The 16,478-nt window shown below is 42.2% G+C and overlaps 1 protein-coding gene across 2 annotated transcripts in view; it reads right to left on the reverse strand.

Moving 5' to 3' along the window:
* Nucleotides 1–14,896: 14,896 nt before the first annotated feature.
* LOC128753714 (protocadherin-10-like) overlaps nt 14,897–16,478 on the reverse strand; it is a 41,532-nt gene continuing 39,950 nt past the window's right edge. Inside the window, exon 6 of one of the 2 annotated variants that reach the window (XM_053855691.1) lies at nt 14,897–16,477. In XM_053855691.1, the coding sequence (XP_053711666.1) occupies nt 16,458–16,477 (20 nt within the window). In that variant the 3' untranslated portion in view covers nt 14,897–16,457. The remainder of the gene's footprint in view (nt 16,478) is intronic. The other variant, XM_053855692.1, reaches the window with a different exon arrangement.

Genomic DNA, 16,478 nt, shown 5'->3' on the forward strand with positions numbered 1-16,478 from the left:
GTTCAATGGCGCTAAGTGCGTTTGCAGTTTGTCACTGCCTGATGCGGTCCGCCGGAAGTTACGGGACTGGAACCGGATATTACGCATTACACATGCGCAAGTTCTGAGAATTGTGTTTACTGCTTATATTGCGTAAAGTTGTGTTGTTGTTAAAATTGTCTATATTTAACAGTAAAATTATACGTTTTTACGCGCATGCGTAAGTTCGATCTTTTCCGTCTGCCTGATGTGGTCCGCCGGACATGATGGTGCTGGAACAGGAAGTTACCGACTAACTGGTTTACTGGTTATATTGTGCAATTATGTGAATTGATTATTTCTTTTTATTACAATAAATAAACATTTATCATTTCACCTGCGCAGTGCATTGCTTCCGATACAACACGGAGTGTATGGGAAACATTTCTCCTAGAATTTGTTTCATATTGACAATTTCTTATTTCTTAATCTAGACGATTTTTTTATTTTAATAACTCAAAAAAAAATAAATCATTGCCTGTGCGCGATAAAACCATGGACGCAAGCGCTTACCATTTAACGCCAGTTGGTAAAACATGCACAATTTTCGGTTCCAGCACCAGAATTTCCAGCAGACCACATCAGGCAGTGACGCAGTTTTTGGCTAAAATACTTTTCTCACCGAAACAAAGGCATTTTTTGATGACGCGAGCTAAAACCATGTTCGTCTGCGAGTTAGAAGAATTTTGTTTCATCTGAAGAAAACGGACGTATGACGGCTTGTAAGATGTGTCACGCTGAAATTATAAAGGGGTCCATCTGCTATGGCTTACCCACTTATTAGATGCTGCATAACCCCTTCGTGCAGAGCCCAGTCTTGGCTGCATACTGCGCAGATCACAAGCGCGACACTCACGTCACAACAGAGGGTTCTTCTTGCTCCTTTTCAGCCGCTAACTAAAGAGACCAGCTCCTCTGATGCATCTGAGCGTAGAGGTTGAGACGGACTCCAGAGTGAAAACAATGAAAACTGCACTTGAACTGCATTATAAAGATCATTATCCAGCTGAAGGAATGAAGCAGCACACACAGGAAGTCTGTCCCTGTCTGGCTCTTTCAGACGCATTGTGTAGTTTAGTTCGTGCTGGAACTAAAATCCTTTGTTTCCTGTATTCAAATAGTGACAACTGTAGTACTTATCATTGTACTGAAAATATTTGACAACAATTCTTAAATCACCTCTCAAGTTCGTGATGAACTACGTCCTCCCTTTTCTGTCGTGCACACACACACACGCGCACACACACACGCGCACACACACACACACACACACACACACACACACACACACACACACACACACACACGGGGAGCTGTTGTTCTTTATCTAATCTGTGCTTTATTGAATATGGTAATTACAATGAGAGCCCTATCTTGCACTTTGTTTAATTTGTTTTTGTGCCATTTTCTGCTCCTGTGCTCTCTCTATCGCTCTCTGTGCCCGTGAGGAACGTGCATGTGTGTGTGTGCTGGGGGACAAATATAGCATGTGAGTTAATCAGTGGATGTGTTTGAGAAAGAGTGGCCACTGTTCTGACACACTGTGTTACACTGGGACCTTTCTAATGGGAAAATAAGACATGACTGCCGATGTCACAAGAGTTTAACTGTGGCTAAGGGAATAAAGGATCCAAATATGCTCCTGCATGCGCACACACACTTATACAGCCGCTCAGCAACAACCTTATTGGGGTCTAAGGGAATAAAAGCAACATGTAACCTCGGAGAACCATCACTGTTTGGCAAAGTCATTGTCACTCTCACTTTAGCTGGTGGTTGTGCCTGCGCTTGTATTTTGCTGTCAGTGAAACTGCATTTTTTTTTACAGCGTACATGTGAATAAAATACACAACTTCCGATTTATGTGTCGAGGCAAGTTGAAATGGCTTAAAGAAATATATTTATGACTCTAGAGTAATGATATTGAACGAAACACATTGCACTATTTATAAAACGCAGAATTAGTTTATTATTTATTGATGTATTTATCAAGCACTTAGATGATGCAAAGGTGTGTAGAAGTTTAGGAGGCCATACATCGCTGTCTTTAGATGTGAAAAAATAACACAATAATAATAATAATAATAATAAAATGTGTGTTGCATTTTCCAATAGAATATTTATTTTAAACCTTTCATTTAGAGAAAAAAAAAAAACATTGGTTGAATATATTTACATTTGATCTGATATTCATGAACCTACTGCACTGCGGAAAAGTAACAATGAAAAGATGGAACTTCATGATTCTTTGTTTTTTATTTATTTATTTGTGGGTTTTTGTTCAAACAATTGTGGAAATAGCATTTTTACTTGGATAAACAACAGTGATGGACAGTAAGCATTTCTTCATAATCTAAGTATTGTCCTTTTTCATGAATGTTCATAAAGATATGTCTTTCACCAAAGGAATGAAAAATTGTACTCTTGACAGTTGTTGTTGTCTTCCACATGTGTAAAGTAACCCCCTGCTCCACGGCCACAGATGAAAGCAAACAGTGACAAATGCATTCTTTAATTGGAAATACAGGAATTATTTTAAGTTTCTCTCAGGCAAAAAACAAAAACACATTTTCTGGTGTCGACTTTCTGAGGGCAACAGTATGATTTCAACCGGGAAAACCTCCACAGCCAACATTCTGAAACATTTAAAAAGGCACAGCATGGTAAATTCCTCTACCTCGATCTGCCGGGTTTTCACCTGAATAACAGAAGGTGGATGCACCATTTCCATTACCAGCCATAGGCAGAGAAGGTCTCAAGATGCTCCTCCCTGGGGATGGTGTGGAGGAAACACTGCCTATTTCGACAGATGACAGTCTATTATGGAGGAATAACCAACACAAAACACAAAGTTGCCACTGAGAAAATGGTTTGTTGCCTACCTGGAAAGAGATAAAAAAAAAAGATACTGCTTTACTTGTCAATTGAACCAACATGCTGAAGGCATGTGCAGTACAGTACCAAGAAGAATTACAAGGGAATTGCTATTCTCACTCGCATATTATATAGACGCTGGGCAAGTTGACTTTTGCGTCCTATACTGACAACAAAGGCAGCCTTCAGTGTTAGGTGTTGACCCATTAGGTTTTCAATTGACCTGTATGTGCCACTTTCCGTGGCTGTATGACACATAAGAAAGACGGAGGTTCGGGTTAGTACACCCACCGCTTGTAACGCCACACAGGAAGGAAAGTGTTTAATCCATAGAAATGCCTTGTGTATACATGAACATCCAAAGGCTGAAGGCTGACTTTGTTGTTGTTATTAAAGGACACAAAAGTCCACTTCCTATCTATCTATCTATCTATCTATCTATCTGTCTGTCTGTCTGTCTGTCTGTCCGTCCGTCCGTCCGTCCGTCCGTCCGTCCGTCCGTCCGTCTGTCCATCTATGTGCCCTATATATATATATATATATATATATATATACGCAAGGAACACTACTCCATTGGAACATCTATGTGTCCACAAGCAACACAGATTTTCGGCATCAACATAGGACACAGAACTCCACTTCCTGACATCAATGTATTCCGCCATGGGAGCGAGAACGGATTAAACAGAAAGTCTGGCAAAGTCTCCACGCCAAGATTCCGAAGAGATATATATGCTTTGTGTTGAAAAAAAGAAGTGAAGAACTGACCCGAGCGGACTCAAAGCATGAGCACTGAGTGTTCTTTTCATCTCGTTGTAAGTATGCATTTTGATATGTGTTTCCTCTGCGTTGTTTCACACTCGCAGAAGCCGCTGTGTTGCATCCGCCAGCCCAAGCACGGCTCCGTGTTTGTTCTCAGAGGGCAGATGTGGCTTGTTTCCTCTTGTCACTACATGTTAGAAGGGATGAAATGGCACAGCGGATCCACTCGTGGCTTTTCTACAGTTTGCTGTGCACTTTATGGAGTAGGATCAATCTATTGCATAACCTCTATGCTCTTTTAATAGAATTTTTTTTACATGTTCAGTGTGATGAGGGAGGAGAAACTTCAGCAGATTTTTTTTTTTTCATGTAAAGACAACAAGAAGTGCAGGGAGAAAAAGGAGGAGCAGATGTTGACTCCAACCGCAAGTAAATCCACTACCTTATTTATGTGTGGGATATGTCTGTGATTTAGCATCTGTGTGTCGGCAGGCCTCTGCCCTCTCGTCCATCTCCCTAGGCAGAAGACCCCTGTCTTGGCTGCCATTTCTCAGCGTGACAGCTGAGAGCCAGACAGCGGAACGAGAGTGGGGCTTTGGTGGTGGGGGGGAAGGCAGGGCTTAAATCTGAGAGATAGCTTAGAGGCTAGACATACAGAGATAGGCCTCTGCCCCCCCCTATTGGGGACCAGGTGTTCTTCTATCGAGGTTCCTCAATTGGTGAGAGAGAGAGAGAGAACTACCCTCATGTTTCACTTGGCATCGCTGCACCTGCATCTGTGGGGTTAGGAAGTGCCATTACTTGTGTGTTTGGGGGCTGGAGCGGGGCGACAGCTTGGTCTCTAGAGGCTGCAGACAGTGTTGCACCACCACACTGCAGACCTCTGTGCCCCAAACAGGCACCCACCTCGCCTCCCTCTCAGCCTGACACGTCTCTGTGTCGACTCAGCAACTCCGTCCCAACTTTTTCATTATTTTTTTTTTCAGCTAGTCAGGTATTCAGTTCACGTTTTACTCGTACTATTTTTAGATGACTGAGTGACGTACACGTCTATTTCGATGATGCCTCATAGGAATTTTCAGGGTTCTTTTCACAAATGAACCCAAGCAGTCTATAGCGGAGCCGTCGCTTGTTTGTTATGTTAATGTTTGGTTCCATAATAAGTACAATGCAGAGGATATTAAATGGTGAACCTGTGCTTACTTTGCTCTCCTTCAAGCGGTTCGGTACTTTCACATTGTTCAGTCAGTAACCTCAAACGCATCCTGGCAGCTTTACAAAGACAGGTACACCTCGCATGACAAGCAAGTGCTCATGTGTTTAGCAGTGGCGCTAGAGGATAAGAGAGCAACCGTAAACACCACACACTCACACGACTCGAGAAGCCAAAATTGCCGGTTGGCGACCAACTGCCTTCTTCCAGGAGGGAGAGGAACAGATGGCCAAACGAACACCTCCAGACTCATGCAAACTGAAAGAAGCCCGCGATTTGGACTTGCATGTGGAGTCAGAGACTCTTCTTCCCACATGAAATTGCTGCAAGCAACTTGTGTCCAGACCCGGTCCTTTGATGCAAAGGCTGCTTACGAGTTTTCATTGTGGAATTGACGGTCCCATGGCAAGAAGCGTTCAAAAGAACTAAAGGACAAATATAACCAGGCATGGCTGAGATGGCGGGGCTTTGTGGGTCCTTCTCCTCTCTGGTTACCGAGAGAAGTTCTAGTCATAGGTCAGGCTCGGTGGATGATCGCCAAGGAACTTGCTGCTGAAGAAGCCACCAGGGTGGCACATACCCTAGGGCTGTTGGAATATTGTATGTTGAGTGAATGAATATAAGCCGTGGCTCAGCGAAAGGACAAGGTTTCTTGTTCATCAGAGGTTCATCTTGAGGACAAGCAGAAGTTGTTTATCACATCTGCAGTTCAGCGCCAGACAATGCTGAGAAAACAGGATAGACGCTAGACGTGCTACTTCTCTGAATTTTGACACCTACATTATGGAACTTCGGGAGAATAAGACTCTAAGTATAAGAATCGGGCGATGCACTCAGAAGCGAAGAGGTTGTGTCATGATATGTACTTCTCAGACGCTCTCCTGAGTTCTGTGTGTTGGTGACCTTTCATCAAATACACTGTTACCGCTGAGTCCGTCTACCTTCTCATCTTTTTCTCATTTTGCAAGCAACTCTCCCACAGCAAAACAACCTGAACAAGGAATACAATAACTGTCCTCTACTTAAATTATTGTTTTCCCTTTTTTACAGGATAAGGCTGTACAGTATTGTTCTGGAGCCAGAGAACCTCGAAACCAAAGGGGGTGACACGCATAAAGGACTCTCAAAATCAGATTTTTTTGAAGATGAAAAGTCTGCTGTTCATGATTTTGTATGTGGTGTGGTGTAAACCATGCACAAATATTCTGCCACACCACCGTTCAAGAAGCTCATCCTCCAAACCTGGAATCTCGCAAGATCACATGTGATAAAACAAAGCAGAAACAAGACAACAGGCACAAAGCACAACTCACAAAATGATCTTATGGTGCCGGGTTTTATGTGTGTAATCATGGGACTTATTGCCGTTTGTTCAAAACACATCCATATTGGCTACATTCCGTTCCACAGTTGAAGTCGGGAGTGATCGACTTGTCCGAACCACAAAAAACATTTTTGGTCGTAAATATTAACATTTGAAATTGTCAGCTCTGCCCATTTTCAGAGCCAATTTTCGGGACAATTTCCCTCTTGACACATTGTTGTCCATCCTTTTTTGGGAAGAAGCAAAATTGGGATTATTGTCGTATGTGGCCCCCTTAAGAAGTATGCTCCCGACCCTACCTGATAGTAGTGGCAAATATCCAGGGATGTTTAACACCTTGTGCTTGTACGTATAAATCACAATTTCTACATTTCACTTTCGCGTAAAATTCGACATTACACTGACAAAAGCAGATATTTACATGATATTTTGTTTTTTTAATATCCGTGTTGAATCTGGTCAATGGTTGGTCACACATTCAGCTCTTATCTTGTTTACAGCCTCGGCATCACAAGACAGAGCTGATTCGTCACATGATTTTAACTCAGACAGCTGCTTGTGTCTGTGACATTGACTTTGATGAGGAAATCTGTTTCACTTTACCAGAACCTCTGTGACCTATTTGGTTAACTGCATTTCATGAGGCTCCCATTCCACAACTGCTCCACGGCTGTTTGCGACTGCTGCCCGAGCTCAGTTGTGAGCGTGTAATGCTTCATTTCCAACTAGTGGATGGAGAAGAATTGCTGTAATTTTAACTACACCAGGTAAGGAAGTGGAACATTATATCAAAATGCCTTTGGTATTAAATGAATATTCAACAGAAAACGCCATCATACAATGTGATCTTTCGCCGTCTTTGTTGGCCTCCCCCTCGTTGTCAATCGAAATGCGACAGCATCGCCAAGAAAACAAGCTTATTGTATACTCAGCGTAAACTACTGACCCGGAAAATTGGAATCACAAACAATAGTTAAAGGCGACTGGTCGCATCAGGGAACCGTAAATGGACACATTGCTCAGTGGGAACTCTGGGCTTTTCGTCTTGTATTCTCAACTAATGCAAAAAAAAAAGAAATACAATGTTGATGGAATTAGAATTCTGTATTTATCTGTTGTGGTCGTTGCAATGTAACAATGTATACAAAGCCTTGCTTTATTTTCAAAATGACATGGCAATATTCTTACTGAAGGCTGTCAACTGAAAACTGTGTTCCATCAATTGTTATTCGCATTCAAAGCCATCAAAAAGTTGTAGCACATATTCACGCCGCAACTTTTGCTGCTTTGTCTTGACTCAAAAGGATTTCATTCCAGAAGGTCACGACCGTCTGAACAATAAATGCAGAGGCGGTCCTGGCTAGATTTGCGCCCCGGGCGCCTCATGAGAAGCAAGTCCCTGTGAAAAAGCTAAGAACACACTGGAAACCAGCATGACCATATCCACCTCCATGATGTCTTATGTGTCTTCCACGTTTGGTTGTTTCCACTTGGTTTTAATGTTTGATCACATGAGACTTCATCTTCATCAAGTGATCCTTATTTTGTCTGTGAGGGAGTCGACGGAGCCCTCTTCTTCCTCAGGGATGTGGGTGTGTCTGGCACTGGCTGCTCCTCTTGCATCTCCTCTGCAGCCTCCTCAGCTCTCTGCTTGCTCTGGTCCATGGTGGTGTCTCTGCCACTGTTCTGGCTGCGGCCTCAGACAGATCTCCACTGGCGGCTCCTGCTCTGGTGCTCCTCCCACTCTGAGCAGGTGGGTGGGAGGGACACAGGTTCACGCTTTTTAATAGCTCCAACTGAGCCAGGACTCTGTGGAAACAATCTTGAGTCAAACTGAAATTAGTTCCGTTGTACAGCAGGGAGCAAAAGCGTTCCCAAGTTGATCACACGACCCAGTAGAAATAGTGTCTCCAGCGTCTTAACTGAGGGTGTAAAGTTAGTGCCAAGCGTGATTTAACGCATCTCTCCTCACAGCTACTGGAATTTGCTGGTCAGCAGATGGTGGACAATCCATAAATCAGTCCAGTGAGAATTACAAAGTGTCAGCTAAAATGTTTGTGCAGTCCAAATTTAACCAGAACTTGTTCCGTATCTGTGTTCTAGGCATTTATGGAAATATGTGTAACACGCAAAGACAAGGCCTGACTTTGAAACACAATGTGCCACCTCATCTTGTGTTCAAGAAGGTGATTTGACATGTTATGTCAGAGCTACCAGTGCAAAGTCACTGTAACCTAAGGGTCCTGCATGCTTTGTTGGTACAAATTGGGTGCATGTAGAAAAATATTCTTCTGTTTCGTTCTTTTTCTTCCCCTCCTCCTTATCTTTTGGCTTCACATGCTGCAAGCAATTGCCGACAGCAGGGTTTGTTCCTTTTAAAGTAGTGGCTCTGCCTGCATACTTGGCTGTTTTGTCTCTTGTCAGAATTGTTACGTTAGCCAAGTGCTGCAGGGAGAGGTCTGTGCTCCATCGCGTTGTTCCATGCACAAGGTCAGGGTCTGAGTCAGAGGCCTAAATTCCCGTTCCCTGCATTTACCAGCTCTCAACTGTCTATATAGGATCCGGAGTACAAGGGGGTGGTGGCCGGAAGCAAACTGAAGTAATTGGTATGTGGGCTAAAAATGTTTTGTTTTTTCTAAAATGGCTGAGCCCAGAGGAGTGCTGAGTCCCCTTTTGTTTTTCCTGCGATGATTGTTTCTGTCCTTGCAGTCTTTGGATGCTTCATCTGAAATCTGACCTCAAATCCTAAAAAAACTTTTCAACTATTTACATTATATACATATGTATATATACATTGGTACCTCGGTTCTCGACTACAGTCCGTTCCAGACGGCCGTTCGAGAAGCGAATTGTCGGAAATCTGAATCGACTTTTCCCATTACAATGAATGGAAAAAGAAACAATGCGTTCCAAGCCTTATAATATTCTTTTGTAGGAGTGAATGTAGAGTGTCTGCTGCAGGTGCGCTGTTCCTCTATGTGTGTGGCCGCTGCATGTGGGAGGGGTTGCCGAGTGAGTGAGGTCTCTCCAGAAGTGAAGAGGTGCCCGGTGCGTGTCCAGCTCTGAATGTGCGCTTCTGTGCAGTTTGGCTGTGACAAAGTCATAAACCAAATCACGCTCTGTCCCAGACTCACCTCATCCCTGTCCCAGCTCCAGCCCACAACAGGACATCAAACCCTGGAGTGGTGTGGAGAGCGAGCACCTCCCCTGTGACACTCTACCACGGTCCAGTGTGGAGACAGGAAAGGTTTTACACCTCAATATGAAGAAAAAACAGTCAGTAAATGTAGCTAACGGGACACGTCTGCATACAGAGGCTGCGTTATACACAATAACAAAGTGCGTCGTGGGTCAGTACATGAGCATAGTAGTTCATGAGTGTGACAGTGTGATATTTGTGTGCCGGAGATGTGTGTGTTATCTATGTAAGAATTGATAGAAGACTGGCTCAATTGGCTGGATGAAACAAGCCCATTAAATGTGTCAATTACGGCGCTGAGAGTGAACATACAACGTAAAAGTCAAGTGAACACAATTAAAGAGGGGGATTCTTCTAGTCAGGGTCTCCCTAAAAAATCAATAGGAATTGTGGAAACAGCGTAGTAATAGCATCACTGAGCGGTTTAGCGCTTCTTCAATTGTTTCAATAAAACAGCAGACTGGCTACATATCCGCATTAGAATGAACTTTAAAATTGAATTTATAGCTTTTAAAACCCTTGGTCTGGCTCCCGACCCGACTTCCACCACCTCAGCATCTGGATTTAAATCGCCACATAATAGATTTAACACGCAACATGAACGTGAACTTCACCGAGGCAGTCGCCAACAACATGCATGTATGTCTCTGTTCATACACGCTATTGAAATTCTTTTTTTGCCTGTGAAGCATTTTGTAAACAGCATTTTAAAGGTGACATGTACATTTAGAGTTTTTAAACGTTTTACAGTACACGACTCCCTGAGTGGCTTATTTTGACACTCATTTCTACTAGAGTCCAATGAAACCATTCCTCCGGCTGCACTAGTTTCAGCTTCATGTGTCTAGAAGCGGGTGGATATCAGTTATTTGATGAGGTCTTGTCAGCTGCGAAGATAGCGTTTGGAGTAATAAATGCACACTGATAAGACCGGGTCGTCGGGGCAGACTAGCTGCATCGCACGCAAATGGCTTGTCACAGACCAAGCAAAGCCACAGATAAGAGGTAGACAGAGGAGCAGATGCTTTTATAGCTGTCCACGAGGTGGCAAGGAATTAGAGACCATCACGGAGAGTGGGAGTCCATTTTGACCCATGTGGCCAGTGCGGATAAGGAGGCAAGCGGCATGACGGTGCGTCTCTTTCACATCTGCCTGTGTGCAAGTCTGATGAGGCGGCGGTGGTGAAAGGCAAGAGTGGCGTATTGTGTAAATGACATCTGATGGGCTCTCTTGAAAGTCTATTTAGCCAAAGTAATGAAACGAGTCTGCTGAGGAAGAATATGAGAGACAGGCAAGGAGGCTCAGATAGACAGCTGGGTCACTTCACTCAACAGTGCATGGCTGGAGAGAGGAGAGACTGACAAGTTGATTCAGTGGTAATGACTCCTGCCTCGGAGACAAATTGAAGGACGACCCGATCGGGTCAATCCGCAGGCGACGCTAGAATGTCAGGCCGTGCCGCCAGGTCAACTGAGCTTGCTTTTGAAATCAAGATGTTTGCCTATTATCTACCTTGATACTAAAGCCACCTGGGTGAGATGTGCAACCGGCATAAAGCCTCCATCACACACTTGAGCTGTGTCCACAACACTTATGTTTATACTGCTGTAAATGGAACAGTTTCTGAGGCAAAGCAGCTCAGGCCAGTAAAACATTCAGTCACATCCGGTGCTGTGGCTGGAAAGCCACGTTGGTGTCATTATGAATCCAATAATTTTGAGTTAAATAATTCACATGTCTCCTCAATCATTTCTTTGCCCAAAAACAGACCATTTCAATGCATATTTTCACAACTTTCAAGCCTTGAAATGTGCAATATTACCGTCGAGTTTGCAAACTACACTGCCGTCACAGAACTATTTTAAACAGTCATGTCTAATTCAATTCCCTGCTCAGCCATATGACTTGACTAGATTATCTTCATTCCTTGTATTTTATTTCATTTGAATGAGGGAAAAAAATGCCTTGACAAAATTCAATTTGCTATGTGGTGGCATTTTTAAAAAGACTGGCTCCCTTGTGTCAACATTCCAGTCCTAACCGTTGTACTTTATCGTACATGGAGTCACAAGATCAGGCTCATGAGTCTGTCACATGCATCTTGTCTTCCACAGCTACTAGCTCACGAAAAAGTTGAGCTCACGTGTTCAGATCTTTGATCTATCATAACAAACAATTACTTGTTTGAAATGTTTTATCCGATCAAATGGGAAACAGAATATCCTTATAGTTTGACTCCCATATTCAAGAGCTCTCCCTGTGAACTTCTGCCAAAGCATGTGGGGATCATGCTGCAGAGGATAAATGGGATTGAAGACACAGGGCCAGTGTTTTCTTCTCTTCCTTCTCTTGAAAGAACAGTGACAGCCACAGCATTTTTGAAGAGCTATTGAGGTCAGGGAATTTGGAAAGTAGAGCATAACCACAGTGATTGCATCTTGACTAAATCAGCGATAGCTTCATTTATAGAACACCATTTTCATGGCAGGACTGCGAACGTCTTCGCTCGAAAACAGTTCAAGTAAAATTCCCAGGCACAGTCTGACACTGCAGCGGCTGTGTTTATGGTATGTCTTGCTGGAATTCAGCTCGAAACCGTGAAAAAAATGCTTTTGTGCAGCTCCTCAGTTCTCTCTCTGTCTGGGGCCTGTGACATCAGCGGACGTGAATATGCCAGAGACATTTACATTTGGGTTGCAACTGACTGACACTTCACAACTAATGCACTACTTATTTTCAAGATTAGGGAGTCCAGTTAATATTTGTCAGTCTACAGTGGTATATGTGTGTCTGCGGCATGATTTCACCTTTTCAATATAAAAAAAATAAAAATAAAACAACTGAAGTATATCACACATTTCATATGTGATCAGATATATATATCTGTATATATATATATACAGATATATATACAGATATATATATATATATATATATATATATATATATATATATATATATATATATATATAGATAGATATATATATATAGATATATATATATACAGATATATATATATATATATATATATATATATATATATATATATATATATATATATATATATATATATATATATATATATATATATATATATATATATATATATATATATATATATATATACAGAGATATATTATATTATTCTTTATTGGCTCCAGTGTGTATTTATTGATTCATTTTTCAAAATCAATAAATACACACAGGAGCCAATAATAAAAATAATAATAATCGGCAGTAGCAGAATAGAAGCATCTTGCAGATTTCTTTTTTTTTTTTTAAACCAGCGAGCACTCTAAACTCAGCTATCCCACAAGTGCAGTCCTTCCTTGAACAGTTTTGACAGGTACACTGTTTTGTTTTGGATAGACGGAAGTTAGAAACACTACCAGACAGTAATGCAGCCAAATGGATGTTGAACATCAGTGAAACTACACAGAAGAACAAGCAGAAACAACATGGACAAAAACACAACAAAAGTCTGACTTATCCTCTCGGAATACACTCTTCACCCAGTCCACTTGTTTCCTCTCTCTCTCTCTCTTTTCCTCCTGCAAGGTAGTGTAAGTGGATCATGAAAACCCAGGGAACCAGCCTGACTAGCATCAATCAAAGGTGCGGTAAGAAGCTTACTCCTGCATATTCTCATGCTCTATTGGATGTGGAGAAATGTGTGCTGCTGACTAACTCAGCAGACAATCCTATCTTGACTTGCGTGGCTAAATCCCCTGGCGTCATTTTCACTGGCCAAAAAGGGTTGGAGACAGAAGTTGGAGGATAACAGTCGAGTCAACCAACTTATGGACCCAAAAGTATCTGCCAAAGTACTGTGTGTGCTATACACACGCACCATGCCAAGAGAGATCATCCAAGCTTCACTCTACTCCCTCAAAGAGACTCTCTTAAACAGCAACTCATGGGAGTCAACTTCAAACCAGGCTATGCTAAATATTGACTAAAGAAGCTCCATTTTTCACCACATGCTGCCGCCACACACTTTTGAACTGACGTTTACGTCACTGCGAAGATCTTATTTAGCATTTGGGTTTGTCGTAAACTCAACATGACTGATCCGAATATCATAAACAGCTTCACAACATCTGCGCTAATATCATTTATTCACCTTTATTGATTCCCCTTTCAACATTTCTCAAGTGGTCTCTTTGTCTCCTTCCCAAAACTCCACATAAACCGCTCCACTCTGATATACTAGTAAATCCTATATGTGACTTTTCTGGTCACTCCCTATGAGGGAAAAACGTCTGATTCATTCTTGCTGATACGCATGAGCCTCACATCAACCGTGTCACGCCAAAGCTTGTTGCCCACACGTTCCACCTCAACACCGTTTCACTCCCAAGGCATCAAATAGTGACTATTTTTGGGTCAATTCAGGGCTCCCAAGTTATGACAGTTGTGATGTGTGAGACGTAATATGCAACCCAATGGGGCGCTGGACGAATGTCGAGATGGAAGAGGAACGCAGCGCTGCATGAGGAGAAAGCTCTGCTGTGACACCTGCTCCAAAGTACAGTTCTCCAATTCACTCCCATGGGGTAATATGTTGATGTTGGGAAAGTGGAATTCTGTCTCCTGTACTGACGTTGCATGATGATGCATAAGCATTTTAACGGTTTAGAAAAGACGTTCGGAAGCTCTCTTCACTGAATTACATAGCTCTCCTTCTTAAAGACGGCAGCACAAAGTCACACTCAGTGTGGAACCAAAGGAGTGCAAACCCCAACCTCTGTTTTTCTTATGTGTTGCGTTGACCTCAGCATAAGGTCCACTTTCCCAACATCAATATATGGATGTGTCAGGTGAGTGTTGATCGGGTAAAAACAGTTTAGCACCTACGATGACTACTGCGCATGCTCATTTGAGGTGCCTTATGTACCAAGTGACACAGCACCGTGAAGAGCAAAAGGAGCGCCAGACCATTGCTTCACCTCAACCTCCATCTTTCTTTTCCGTGAGTCAACATGCGCATGGATGGCATCACTCTGGAACCCAGAAGTCCACGTAAAAACAGCCACTATTTCACACTTTTGAACTGAGTATCTGTTGTCCACCCGGCCTCCACTCTCCTCTTCACCGCCCTTCTTTGTCTGAGTGATCTCAATTCAGTACACAGCCTACATCTTCACTCTTCCTCCTGCCTCTCGCTCATTCGCTACTGATGCTCTTGCTTTTCACTTTCATGCCTTGTCTCTCCAGCTCACACCGCAACCTCGCATCATGTTGCAAATGCATTATGTATAGACACTTAAATATCTTCATGAATGAAATATGCAGAAACACACATTAAAATTGCAGCAAAACTGTCTCTTTTTTCAAAGAAAATGATAACTTATCATCTGAGACACAAATGAATGCACAAATCATTGCGTGAACGACATCCGCAGTTGTAGAAGACACCGGCATAATGCTTCTGAATGACCCCCACACTTTTGTGTAGTTCATTTTTGTATCCAAGCGTCTGAACAATTCATAAAAACTACACATCTTATTTCTCCTTTTTATACAGCAACATTTTAATGGTCGTTTGTAAATCCATGTTGAACAGAACAGGAACAGATAACATAAACGACAGTCTTATTTATCACCACTTTACCTGACTTTTTGTGTGTGTCCGTGTCCACATGTGTCCGAAAACATGTCGACTCACATTTGATTGTAAAACCTTGGATATCTAGCTCAGTAGTGATGGTCCTCCCTCCCCATCCCGTCCTGTACATGAATACACAGTCTATTTAATAAAGTCGAACACAGGCTGGAACACTCAAGTGTCACCGCTACACGCAGACACCCACGTGTCTGATCTGTGAAATGTAACAATCAAAGATGAACAACAACTTAATCCTCGGTTGGCATCAGAGAGTTGGCTTGTACATCCAAGCATTACTTGTTTCAAACTGACTTTTGTAGCACTTTGTTATATAGCATGGGTGACATTATGCAGCGTAGAAACTTACTCAATGGTTACACAGTTTTCAAAAAAAGTAGATTGTATACATATATAGATAGATGTATATATAGATTTATATTTATTTATCTTGTTTTTTTATTGTTTTTTTTGTTTGTTTTTTTATAGCACTGTAAACAGTTTTCACACATGATGAAAAAAAATAGATATATAAAAACACTGAATGTATCTGATTGTTTACGTATATAGGCCTTGTTCGGAAATCACAATCTGTTGTTGGGTTCTCTGTCTCTCACCTCATGGCGCGTGAGAAGGAGCCTCATTCTCTTCTTATTGACAAACTGAACTCTTTAAGCTGGTTTTTCCTACGTTTGCTCGTACAAATTTGAACATCTCCTACCAAACCGCAGGTTCCTGTTTGCTGGATCAAGGCTAGATTCTTCACATCGAAACCACACGTAAGATCAGGAAGTGAAAAAAGTGAGTTGCCACATTGAAACAGTCAAATAAATACTGTAAATGAAAAGAACACAGAGGTACCAAATTTATAAGAAACTGTGTTCGTCTTCCTCGTCCTTTCGTAGCTGTACAACATCATCTCTTTCCGTGTTTTGTTTTCACTTTCCCCTCCGCGCACAGTCTCTGTACAGTTGACTTAATGGTGACTGTAGAAACCGCTCCAGGGTTCTGTGTGACGTTGGCTGAAATTTGTACAGAAATATTGTTTGCTTGATGTAAACAGGCACACACAGATCTCTAGAGGCCAACTCCTTGGTCAGAAACAAAAACCTCCACAGTGAGTAAATATGTCCAGCTTTTTTTTTTTTTTTTGTTCCATTTCATTTTGTATTCCTTTAGCGCCTGTCTGTGTCTCTCTCCTTCACCTTCCTAATGTCCACAACGTCTGTTTCAGTCCTGCTGAACGGATTAAGGCCTCGGATCGCTCCTCTGATGCCTCAGCCAGTTCGTGTGTCTATAACTCTTTGGTTCCAACGCACCAAAGATTGTTTTTGATTTGTACATTGGCCACGACAATGTTCAGAAGCTGATGTCGCGTATTCGTTTCGCTGTCTTTAGCATCAGTATCGTCGGTCTAAGACAGAACTTCAAGCTGTCTCTGACAGGTCCACGTGGAACGAGCTAGCAAATCCTTTTCCCGGC

The sequence above is a fragment of the Synchiropus splendidus genome, chromosome 2 (genome assembly GCF_027744825.2).
Source record: "Synchiropus splendidus isolate RoL2022-P1 chromosome 2, RoL_Sspl_1.0, whole genome shotgun sequence".
NCBI lineage: Eukaryota > Metazoa > Chordata > Actinopteri > Syngnathiformes > Callionymidae > Synchiropus > Synchiropus splendidus.